The sequence below is a fragment of the Chiroxiphia lanceolata genome, chromosome 3 (assembly GCF_009829145.1).
Source record: "Chiroxiphia lanceolata isolate bChiLan1 chromosome 3, bChiLan1.pri, whole genome shotgun sequence".
In the NCBI taxonomy this organism is placed as follows: Eukaryota; Metazoa; Chordata; class Aves; order Passeriformes; family Pipridae; genus Chiroxiphia; species Chiroxiphia lanceolata.
The window spans coordinates 37,817,535-37,830,325 of NC_045639.1; the positions used below are offsets into that span (position 1 = coordinate 37,817,535).

Sequence of the window (12,791 nt, forward strand, 5' to 3'; positions counted from 1 at the left end):
TCAGAATCAGGTGGTGCAGTAGTTATGAAACCCCACTTCCCACTATTAGTTATAATAGCCAAAAGACAGTGCAAGATATGGAGGCGAAATTTCTGATGTGTAGACCATGGACACAAATGTGATGCCAGGAGCTGAGGACTGAGGAATATGGCATGTCACTGTAGGAGAGTTTTCAAAAGAAGCAAAAAGGAAAGAAGTATTTGAAGGTGAGATAAATAGAATAGGAAATTTCTTCTTATATGGTACCTCAGAGATTTGAAGGAAGACAAAGTTAAGAATCAGTATTCAGAAGTGTCATAATGTTTTTCAAATTTTTTTTCTCTGTTCTTTGAAGATTTAGGAAAATATTTAGGGCTTACTAGTCAGCTGACATAAAAATATAGCTTTGCTTGTAACTGCATCATTAAGTCTATGAAGTTTTGTCTTACACTAAGCTAAAATTCTTCCTTCAGCGTCGGCCTTGTAAAGTTCCTATGTATAAATAAGGGACTGAAACTGTATTTACAAAAATACATAAAAATAGAATGAAAACAGAGTATTTTGAGGTAGGAATATCTGTCTGAAACATTTTGTACTCCTCCAACAGCATGCAAATGTAAATTGCCTCATTTAAGGAATAAAGCCATGTAAATGCTATGAGAAATGGTGCCGCTGGAGTTTAATAACTATCAAAATTTAGACATGTAACATAGTAATGAAAATGTCTGCTCTGGAGATGGTTGTAAAATCTACACAGATTTTCACTGCTATGTAATCAATTTAGTAATGCATACACACAGTTATGATATTATCAACAAGGCTTTGTAAAATACATGATGAAGCTATTCACTATGTGTAATAAAAAAAAAAGCTACAGAACTATATTCTTTAAAATTAAGAAAGCAAGGAGAAGGAAATTTCCTTTCTTCTCTGAAAAGCCTTTTTAAAGTATCATTTTCATTGCCTTAGGAAAACCAAAGGAAATGCACTATCCAAAGTACAGGAAGAAATTTGAATCTAGGGAGAGACAGGGGAAATGCACTCCATAGTCTAATGTTATGTATTATTGTGCATTCAAGAGATTTTATTGTTTTGATTTAGTTTATATTTGTGGAAGTTTTGTAGATTTTTATGATTGTTTTAAATTTAAGGTTTATAAAAGAATTTCATTATTAGGTTTGCTGGGAAATGGCTGAGCATCATAAATATTGATTCTATAAGGAAATATTACATGACATCTCTCTCTATTACACTACTTGTCTGAACTGGAGCCATCATGAAACACAAAAAACATGCACGTAACATCCTGCCAGTGTTTCACTACATTTTCCCTTTAAGACAATTTTGTTATTTAAAGTTGTTAAATCATGAATGTAGGGTTTTTTTTTTCATCTGCAGCACTGCTTCATAATTTATTTTGTAATTCGTGTTCTCCATGGGTGAAGTTCAACTGTAGCTTTCAATCTGAAAAACAAGGCTTGTGACATAAAGTGCGAAGTGTAATAGAAGTGCATGCCCAAGAGGAGCAGATGGGTTAGGTATTAGGAGGTGAGCTTTGAAGGGTACTCAGTGCGAAAAGCAGCAAGAAATTTGGTATGAAAGGTGTCAAGAAGTGAGCAACAGCATTGGACCTAAAAACAAGACAGGAAATTAGATAGAAAGAAATGGATAGGCAGTAAATGAAGAGATATGGAAGAAGAGAGACAGGATTAGTGAAGAAAGAGCTTAAGCACGAAGGGAAAAATGAATTCTGCCAAGAGCTTAGCCATGAGGTGGAGTTTGATACATTGGTAGTACATGTATGGGTAACTGAATATGCTTTTATTGATAACTCATTTTTAAGGGGTGAAAAACTTAATATTAGCTTTATAAAGGGTTTGTTTTGCTGTGTAAATTTTGCAGCAGTGTAATTTTTAAAATGCAGACTATTATTATACACGTAGTGCACTTCTATTACTTTTTCTAAATCTTAGCCTAAAGAAAGAATGAGTGCTATGTTTCTGTGCTAAAGCAAAGCTAAAAAATAGAAGCTAAAATAAAATAAAACTGTCACAGGATTTTTTTCTAGCCAATCTGAACAAAAAGTGTAGATCTCTTCCATGGAAGAACAATATGAATTGCCTCAGGGATCTGAAGAATAGGAAGAGAAAACTTACTAATATAAAAATACCTGTTGTTTTGTTTCTAGGTTCAGACATTGTTCAATGGTTAACGAAGAACTTATCTATAGAAGACCCAGGTAATTTGTTTTGTTTTCACGTCTGCAAATTCTAATTTGTTTTTTTAAATTATTGGTCCTGCCTTCGTTTTCTGTTGCAGTGGGGGTGGCCAGGCAGCCTTTGACCAGTATAATTTCAGTAACCAAACAGACATCCAGACATCACCAAACCTAAGAAACCTTTTCTAAGAATCTGAGGATTTTGATTATCCATTGTATTGGAGGAGGTGCCAGGAAGAAATATGGTGGACAAGAATGAAAACAATAGTTACTTTGCTTAGTAGAAAATGCATTCAAGTCTATGAGTAATTTACTCAGTGTTATGCTAAATAGTTCATTAAACACATGGTGTTTTCTTACAGAATTTTTCAGTATATAAAAAATAGATAGAATTAATAAAATACATTATTGTGTTGTTACCGAATGCTAATCTTAAATTTGGACACTTTTATGGCATCTTAAATGGAAAGTGAAATGGAAATATAAGTGGTGAGGAAGAACAGTTCATTGCTTGATCAGCTGGGTTGGGATGTGGAAATAAAGCTTTGGTTTCAAACTCTGCCACAGATTTCCTGTGTGGCCAGCAGGAAATACAGATATACACAGTTTTGTGTACATCTGATATTTATTCCCCTGATCTACAAGAATCTTATTACCTGATCAAAAATTTTCCATAAAGGAATTATTTCTAGTAAAGAAGGCTGAATTGTAGAATTCAAGTATTCCTATGGAATGTGGAAATTCCTAATTATCTTCAGGTTAGAGGAAAGATAATCTTCATTCTTTAAAGAAGATTAAAAAATACTTTTTTCTGGCCCTGTTTCAGAGTTTTGGAAGTGGAATTTCTGTTTTAGTTTGGGGTTTGTTTGTTGTTTTTTATTTGATTTGATTTTAAAAATGTATTTTTCTGTCATATTAGAAATCAAAGTATGATCATTGTAGAATTCCAGCAAAAGGCAAATCAACGTGTTTAAAATGGCTCCTCATTCCTCAAGTTACAATCAATACATAATGTGATATTTGCAAGTTCACAACCTTTTGATTTGTTATGTGACAATCACCAAATATTTCTAATTTTGTGTAACTTTAAACAGTGTCATGTTTGCTTCCTGAAGATAAAGTGAAGGTTGCCAGAGACCTAAGTGTGTTACTGTATTTCTGAGTTGCCAGCTACAAAACACTCACCTATCTGTATCTGAGTTTGAAAGATTGCTGTTCTGTGTTTATTTGATACAGAAGCTTTAACATTTATTTGTCAAACCAGACCTACAGTATTGGGATAGGCTGTCATTCAGATTACCTGGATGTTGCAAAATAGGGAAGAGAAAAAAACCTTATACTAAACAAAACCTGGTCCCCTGGTTCCTTATGTTCATATCCAATTAAAATGTAACAAACACACAAACTACTAACATATGTAACCAGAACACAACAATAATTTAACTTAAGCTGGGTTTTGTCCTCCAAGATTGTATGGATGGAAAAACACTATCCATAATGACAAAAATGTCTTAGGTGTATTGGTCCTAGTCCAAAGTCAGCTATCTGGAACTGGCCGAATGCAAATCTTCAGAAAGCAAATAGCCCTAAATGCTTTCTTTGGGTAATGCTCAGAATTGCCAGATAGCAGAGAACCTGACAGATGGTGAGCAAGAGCCATTCACGTGACAAAACTTCTGAAAATGTTCTGTTTTGTAAAATCTTTAGGCATGTGGCTTTTTGTTCCAGTTCTAGAGAACACAATGTAGAACTTTCTGTGGAAAAATCCTTAATTTCTGTGATCTGTTGTCACCATAATTTGGGTTGCCAGTATCTTCTGTCCACTTTCAACCAGTGTGTCAGGATCTTACTTGGCTCTCTTTTAAAACTCCCCTGTAAGGTTCCATTACAAAGCCCTTGTGAAGCTAAGAAGTTTTGGGATGCAGAAATAAATAATGCCTCAGTTTGCACTGAAAGTTATCATCTCCATCTGATTCTGATATCAGCCCTATACATGTAAGAACAAGATAAAGTAGACCTTGTATCATGTATTTTAAGAGTATATTCTACTCTGCCCAGAAAAATATAAGGATCATTTGCATACCTCATCTACCAGTGCTGTGAACTACTCATGCAAGGAAGGCATGCAAATTGTCATTTAAGGGGTAAGTAGACAGATTCACAGAATCGCAGAACAGCCCAGGTTTGAAGGGACCTCAAAAGATCATGTGGTCCAAACTTTCATGGGAAAGTGAGCCTGAATGAGATTATCTAGCACTCTGTCCAGGCTCATCTTGAATGCCTCCAGTGATGGGGAGTCCACCACATCCCTGTGGAGGTTGATTGTTCTCACTGCACAAAAATTCTTTCTTACACCAAGATGAAACCACTTTCTGTGTCTTATCCTCTGCCTTATCCACTGCCCCTTATCCTCTCAGTGTGGCTCCTTGTGAAGAGAATCTCCATCTTTAAGTACTGGAAAACTTCGGTGAGGTCCCACCCCGAGCCTTCTGTTCTCCAGGATGAAAACACCTGACTCCTTCAGTCAACTTGTTCTTTAATAAAACACAGAACTAGTAAGAAAGAAGTGGCATTATTGACACTACCATACATGATTTTAAAAAAAAGTCATATTTTGTAGTGCAGGTTTTTCCTTTGTTTTGCACAGGGAATACAACTCCAATACCATTCAAGTGGGAATGAAGTAGTCTGTTTTATGGATAGTGGGAAAACATAAAGCAGAAGAAGGTCTGACAGCAACATTTGCTTTCACTATAAAGCTTTCATCTGGAGACAGCAATTTCCAGTAAAAAATGGTTACAAGTTGGAACTTGTAAACTGCCAGTCAATAAATCCCTGCAAATTTTTCATAAATGGAAAATAATTTTCAGAGGAAGATTTGTAAGAGTTTGGCTTGCTGCAGTAAATCTCCATCAAGAAAATAAAGTGGAGATGATAGGTGGATTCTGCTAAAGTATACCAGATTTGAAGTTATTTCCATGGAGCAGAGTAGAGCTTGTGCCCAGAATAGATGGACACAAAGCAATCTACTGTTGCTGTTATATTGTTTGCTTTTCAATATGTACTTAAAAATATTTGTGTTCAGCCTATGACTCATCTGTAAAATTTCGAGTAACAGAAATTGTCTAAGTTATTTTTAATGTGGAAGTTTAATTCGGTCATAAATATATAAGCATGATCTCAACCTGAAAAGAAGTAATTAACTGAGTTTAAGGGCTTGTGGTTTGGCATTTAGATACGTGTTTGTTGAACTGACCATTACAGAGTAAGTGCTGACTCTTCACTGATGGTGCCAATTACTCTTAATGTGGAAAATCTCCTCTGTTTTTCTACACTGTGTTTTTAATTTTTGAAGTGGTAATTAATGACGTGAAATGTAGCAGACTGACCAGACCAGAGACTGAAGTGTTTTTCATCCTTAGTGAGAAACAAAAAGGGTAAATGAGCTGATTTAAAGGTATCAGTTCAAATTGCCAAGAGACTAATTCTGTACTTGGTTCTTGCACTGATTTCTTTGATGTCCTTTGGGCAAACACTTGATTTCTCTATTCCCTAGCTTTCATCAGGCTAATAGTAAATCCTGATGTTGTCTCCCAAAAGAGGAAGAACAGTACCAGTTTTTGAGTCTTTTCATAATGAAATGTATGTTATTCACAAACATGTATTTTATCGTAAAGTCAGCCCAAGAATAATTTCTATTCAGATGTCTCAGAAAGCATCTTTAAGAGTAGATAATAGGTTTAGTCATTGTCCTTGTGTTTCTTTACAGTACCTTTACTCCTGAGTGTTGCCTATTTAATTTGCTCATAGCTGCAAAGCCAGTAGGATTTGGCTGGAGGCACTTCATTATTGGATAGTTGCTCTAGCAGAGTCACAGTACTACAGCCAGCTCCAGAATGCACAACCTTTGCATCCAGACTGCCTTGCTCCAGATCATTTAGGCAATTTCTTGAAGTAGTTTGCTACTGCTCTTGGACATCAAGAATTACACTGAAGTCAAAAATATCTATGACTAAATCTAATTTTAAAAGTTATAAAACAAGACTGTACCTTGACATAGACACCCTTGTGTGTTTTTCAACGTCGGTTCTTGCCAATAATCTTTTCACTTAACTGGTGTAACTAGTTTGTAACTAGATGCCCGCCATCAGCCATTTAAACTGTGTTCACTGATGCAGTGCAATAAGAAGGGAGGACGCAGTAGCACATCATCTGTTTATGTTTCTTCAGTTTTCCCTCCTTTGCTTTGTAGTAAAATCTCTCTCCAGCAGTTCCCATACGAATAATGACCTTGATAACACATAGTACTTGCTTGAAAGAGTTAGAAGAAAAAATTAGGGTTTTTATTTGAGTTTGTAAAAACATACTTGAAAAATTGTTCTGCTTTAAGTTATTTCTGCCCTTTCCGCATACATATGCAGTAAGGTAGCAGCAAAGAGCAGGAGCCAGACAAGATGTTCTAAACAATTGCCATCTGGGAGACACCACCAGACAGCTGCAAGCAAAGGGTAGGTACTTCCAGAGTTTGCTAACAGAGAAAAGAGTCTCTTATGAAAAGGAAGAAAGAAGGGAATGGAAAGGTCATACTTACCTTTGCAGTCTTTACATTAATCAAAATTTGTGGAAGAGTAGAATGCATCAGCTTAACTGACCAAAAAACCAAAAAAGCCAATAAAAGTAATTTATATTGCCCGTACACATACTATAATCCTCACAATGGGAAGCCAGGGGCACCAAGACAGTCATTTTTCATATGCCTAACAGAAACTCAGGCACACTTTGTTCGATATGCAAACTTCATGAACCTTCGCCAAGTCTAGTGTAAATAGCTTCCTTACTTTCTTCTACTGGGTAAATTTGATCTGAACTTGTCAGGTCCTGTAACATTTAAATGGAATAATAACTTCAATTTCAGATGAACTAAAAGAAATAAAAACAAAATTCTGCTTCATGATGGAAAATGTCAAAATTTACAGACACTACTTTAGTACCAATAGCATTAATGTTGTGATACTCATGCAAAAAATGTATGGGTCAGATTTCCTTAAATTATGTGTAGCATAGATGGTACTTACCTGTGTGTGGCAATCTGTGGACTTCTAGCCACTGTTAAGGTTTCAGGAGTGCAGTGGTAAATGTTCACATGAAGAGGTTTTTTTATTTGCCTAAAGCCTTTAGAGAGATTTTGGACATGGTGAACAGAGGTGTACTGCCTGTACAATTCAGCTGTGACACGATAAATCAGATTTAGTGGTTTCCTGTTTTTCCACTGAAGCTTTTTCCAGTTTAGTGTAATCTATTACCCTGTGTAGACTGCATGTGTTAGAAGTGTTTCCCAAGAGCACGTAGTGCAGCAGGGCCAGCCTGGAGTAAGCTGTCGTGCCAGTACTATTTGAACATTTATGTAATCACTCTTGAACACAATTAATACATTCCTAGTTTGGCCATTTTATTTTCTTGCTTATAGCTAGGCGGTAGACTACATCAGTACTCATTTCCAATTTTCTATCAAGGAGCAGTCATTTCTTCTGATGTGTTTAGTAGTGTGGCAGCTAGTTAAAAAATGAACAGTTATTTACACTTACAGGGGACATACAGAATTTGTAGTATTGATGCTAGGAGTTCGTGGTATCAGTGGCAAATAGCTTTCTTCACATAGCAGATAGGTCAAACTATTACAACCTGTTCTATCAGGCTAAGCATAAAATTTCTCCTCCCTTATTGTCTTAAGATAGCAATTATTTTACAAGATTCCATATAAAATATTTTGGTTTTTTTAATACTAGCAATTAAGTAATTTTATAAACTTTTACATTACCTGTGAAGTATAAATGAATTGCATCTGTTTAAGTTATAAAGCAATGTCCATTTTGGAGTAATAGGTAAAGATAGCATATTAATTCAAAATGTATCACTTTTGGTTCTAATTAGTCTTTCAGCAACCTGGTTTGGTGAAAGGTGTCCCTGACCATGGCAGCAGGGTTGGAACTAGATGATCTTAAAGGTCTCTTCCAACCCTAACCTTTTTATAATTCCATGATTTGACTATAACTTGTGTGCCGTACACGTTTTCTGTATATAACAGAACTCTATTAATGCTTGCTTTCCTTGGGTTAAAAACAAGTCATCAACTGAGTTTTTAAATTTCATTTTTCTTAATGCTAACCCTGATTCCATGGTGAAGACTTCAAAAGTATTTTTAATAGGAAATAATTCATACCTTTAATATTAAAGTCTACAAATTCTACTCAGAATTATTTTCAGTAGTAAGCGTAATACCTTCACATGAAATTCACTCCTTCACCCTTTGTTTTAATCATTAAAGGTGAAATTTCCATCTATGCGGAAAGTTGGAGGTTTTATCTTTGATTCCAAAAGATACAAGATTTAACTATGTGCCTTCTAAAATAGGATTAGATGTAACATGGCCTTTAAGCTATATCTCAGGCTAAAATCCAAAATTTAGTTTCTAAAAAGTGTCTGATACCCAGTTAGATTTTAAAAGTTTAAACAAACCAACAGTCAGCATTTTCTTCACAATTTGGAAGGCAGCATGGACTTTATTTCACTGAAGTCTTTAAGAGTCTTACTGAGTGAAGAGTGAGAAAAATGAACTGAATAGAATAGAAAGTACAGATTAGAAAAATAAGTCTGAAGAAGCCTATTCAGATAAAAAGTTAATGGTAAACCTGTTACCTGATCAAGATGATAGAATCTGAAAATTCACGAAGCATTTATTTCAAGTAATTTCATTGGGAAGAACTTCAAATGCTCTGTTACACCAGTTGAAGGAATGTATTTCATCCTTTCTTTCATGGAACAAAGTAGGCTTTAAGAAATCTAAATTTCACAGTTGAAATCTTTACCCATGAAGTTACCTCAAAGTATACATCTTCATCATAAAGCTCTATATAAGTTCTGCTATTCAAAACTGATACTGGTTTCTTCTGAATGATTTATAAAGTCTGGAAAGCTTTATAATTAGTTTTTAGAATCAAGCCCCAAATTGGGCAATTTCTGTTTCTCTAGTTTTCTTTGAAAATTTTCCACATTGTTCTTCTAAGGAACCTGGTGTTCCTAAAGTGGGTAGCTCCTTCCGGGTATTGTACAAAAACCTTTTCCTCGATACCATCACTCAGAATATGGAAGCAACATTTCAGCATAAGGCAAACATAGGTAAAGTCAGTATTAACTTCATACTGATGCATCAGATTTTCAAAATAACAGGCTTTGGATCCCAAATCCTGCCAATTCAAAAATATTTTCTGTTCCCCATCCTGTCTGCTTACATTGTAACTCTCCACACTAATAGCAGCATAGTCAGAGATTATGATGTTACTGTCTTTGTTAATAACAATAAAACATACATTTACTGAGCTAGCTAAGGACAACAGTACAAACGAAGACTCCTAGAAAATGTATGCTCTTTTAGGGAGAATTCTGATAACTTTTAGAAATATAGCTCAGTAGTTAGTTGCATAAATTAAATTATAGCTATCCTCTTAATAAAATATTTTATCTCATTTCTACTAAAGTTACTAGGAATTTTTGTGCTTTTCTTAGTGTTTGACAGCCTCCTTCTGAACCTTTGGGATCATACCAAGTTTTGGGGGTTTAAGAGGAAGAACATTTACTAATTTCCAATTCACAGTGGCATAATTAATTAAAAAGAGCTAAATAACTGTCTAGAGACTTCATTAGATTTCTACTTCCTTGTTTGCCAAGGAACTGCATTATGTAGTAATGGAAAGTGAAAGTAGGTGGAAGTGAGATTTTAAATCTGGACAACTTAATTGAATAAAAGCACTTGAAATCCTATTTCATCTTGCCAACAGCTGCTGCACCTATTTATAGTCAAGTAAACATAAATGTTTTGATATTTACATGTCATATGTTGTATTTGATGACCGGAAGAATAATGTAAGACCTTCTCTTGATTTTTTTAGTAATTGACCTTAGGAGGGTTTTAAGTTTTCACAGCAAATTTTTCCATAGAGAAATACTGCTGTCCACACAGAAGGAGTGATTGTTCAAGATCAATTACTGTATAAAGAACATTGCTTGCCATTTCATCTTGGACAGATTAATATTTCCTAGGCATTCTCTCATTTTTTCAGTATATTGTTTCCTCTTTTTCTTCCTTTTTTTTCATCTCCTCCCATCTTTTTTTTTTTTTCTTAATCTCCATGGTTCATGCTTCAGTTCTACTGCACAGAATATCCTCTGATCCTCATTTGTTTATGGCTGCTGATTGGATCTAATTCATGTGTTCTTCTCCATTCAGATGTTCTCCCTCTAATGTTTCTCCCTTTTTCCAATTTCACTGGTTGCATTCTGCTCTTGCATTCTACTCAAATTTGACAAATTTTCAGAATTTTCATTGTTTGAGTGGCAGGGTGGGTTACAAGAGCCATGCCTACTGTGGTTGTGTAGCTGCAATACACTTGGCTTCAGAACACTTGAATCCACAAAATATCTAGTGTCAATAGAATTTAATTTTTATGACTGGTAAAAAAATACTGTTCTCATTAAAGCTGAAGCTGTAATTAATTTTAAAAAATCCAACCAATAAAAGACTATTAGCTCAGTTAGGTATGCAGAAATTATTACAAGTAATTTTCATTTGCTTTTGAAAGTTGCTTCTTAATTACTTTAATGGTAATATTTATGGTAATACTTCAGATAAACTGGAAACTTAAACCTTTTATAGCTTTTAAGCTTATTAGAGATGTGAAATATTTGCTTCTTGAAATCGTAGAATTATTTACATCATCAAATAAACCACTAGCACGAAATTAAAAAAAGCAAAAATATATAAACAGCCACTATGTCACGGTAACTGTGGGTTAGAATCATAGAATTATTAAGACTGGAAAAAACCTCTAAGATCATTAAGTCCAGTTATCGACCACTTGTACCTCTACTAAACCATGTCCCTAAGTGCCACACCTACACATCTTTTAAATACCTCCAGGGATAATGACTCAACACTTCCCTGGCCATCCTTGCCAATGTTTGACAACCCCTTCTGTGAAGAAATTTTTCCTAATACCCAGTCTAAATCTCCCTTGGTGCACCTTGAGTGCATTTGCTCATCCTATTGGTTGTTGTCTGGGAGAAGAGACCTGGCCACAACCTCTTTTCAGGTAGTTGTAGAGAGCAATAAGGTCCCCTCTGAGCCTCCTTTTCTTCAGGCTAAACCCTCAGCTCCCTCAGCTGCTCCTCATAAGACTTGTGCTCCAGATCTTTCACCAGCTGCACTGCCCTTCTTTGTACACACTCCAGCACCGCAAAGTCCTTCTTGCAGTGAGGGCTTGGAATTTAATATGTGGGTGTGCTTCCGTCTTGTGTTTTGTTTTCTGTTTCTTTCCAAATAATTCATTATTTTCTGTCCAAGATTTGAGCAGACATTTTCACAGAATCTCATACAGCACCTCTAGTTTATCTTAAGCAGCAGCGTTTACTTTGCAGCTACTTATGGGGCATGTGAACCTGGGGAGTGGAGGTTCATATTTGAAATGTTTAACATTTATCAAAATTCAGTTCTATTTGCTGTTGAATTGTCTAGTGAATCAGTACCATGAAGTCCTACATCTCCTCGCAACTCAGTTTTTGCTTACCTCAGTAATGTTATACTTTCAGCAAATTTTATATCTGATGTAATATCATCGTTCACACCCTTCTGTAGATAATTTAGGATGATAATGAACAGTTCAGGAACTACTAGACACAGCTTCTGTGGTTACCCTTCTTTCAGTGTGATGATTGATCTGCTGTGCCTGACCTTTATTCCCACCTTTCTACCTATTACTTTTTCCACGTTCTGCTTGATACCTTTAGAAAACATTTGGAGGAATCATGCCAAGAGCTCCCTGGGAATCCAAGATAATATGTAACCAGATTTTCATAACCTTATATGTTTACTAATTCTACATAAGAACACTCACAGAGTTGTAAGACATTGTACCCATCAACAAAAGTTATCTTGAGTCTTTCTTTTCTGTTGCACTTACCTTTATTTTCACTCATTCTAATCTTTATTATAGTTCTTATCATGTTGTCTGTATGGGTGTCAGTTGTATTAGTTTCTTTTTTCTGGATGTCTTTCTAAAACCTAAGGATATATTTTCCAGCTTTAAGGTGATTAAATAATATTACACACTATGATTAACAGTTTGACAGTCTAATATTTAACTTGCCTTAAAACACAGATTGACTATTATGTTGACCCAGCTAGATGCTTTTCTTCATTTTATCAATTTATTTTAAAGTCTTTGATAGTTTTGCTGCTGCTGCTGTTTTCATCAGTGCTATCTCTTCCTTCTGCTTTTAGATTCTGCCACTACAGAAGAAATAGGTCACACGTTGAGGCCTCTTCTCTTTTTGTAGAAGAAAAAACACTTATGAAAGGGTTTTCTCTGAGCTATTTTCGCCAGTTAATATCTGTCAGTATTTCTGTTTTTTAATAGCAGAGTTTGTCTGGCTGAACTGATAGTTTTCTACAATTATCTGTGTAAATCCCATGCAATGGAGCAAAGTGAGCGCTGGGAGTGGGGAGGACAATAGGAACATGGGATGGCATAAAATGGACTTT

The 12,791-nt window shown here is 35.3% G+C and overlaps 1 protein-coding gene across 10 annotated transcripts in view; it reads left to right on the forward strand.

The window, feature by feature from the left end:
- RGS7 (regulator of G protein signaling 7) overlaps positions 1-12,791 on the forward strand; it is a 256,155-nt gene that overhangs the window by 161,497 nt on the left and 81,867 nt on the right. For all 10 annotated transcript variants that reach the window (XR_004355853.1, XM_032681676.1, XM_032681675.1 and 7 more), the window contains exon 4: positions 2,168-2,218. Coding sequence is in view for 9 of the 10 variants with exons in the window: in XM_032681676.1 (XP_032537567.1) it covers positions 2,168-2,218 (51 nt within the window). In the remaining variant the exon portion in view is untranslated. The remainder of the gene's footprint in view (positions 1-2,167; positions 2,219-12,791) is intronic.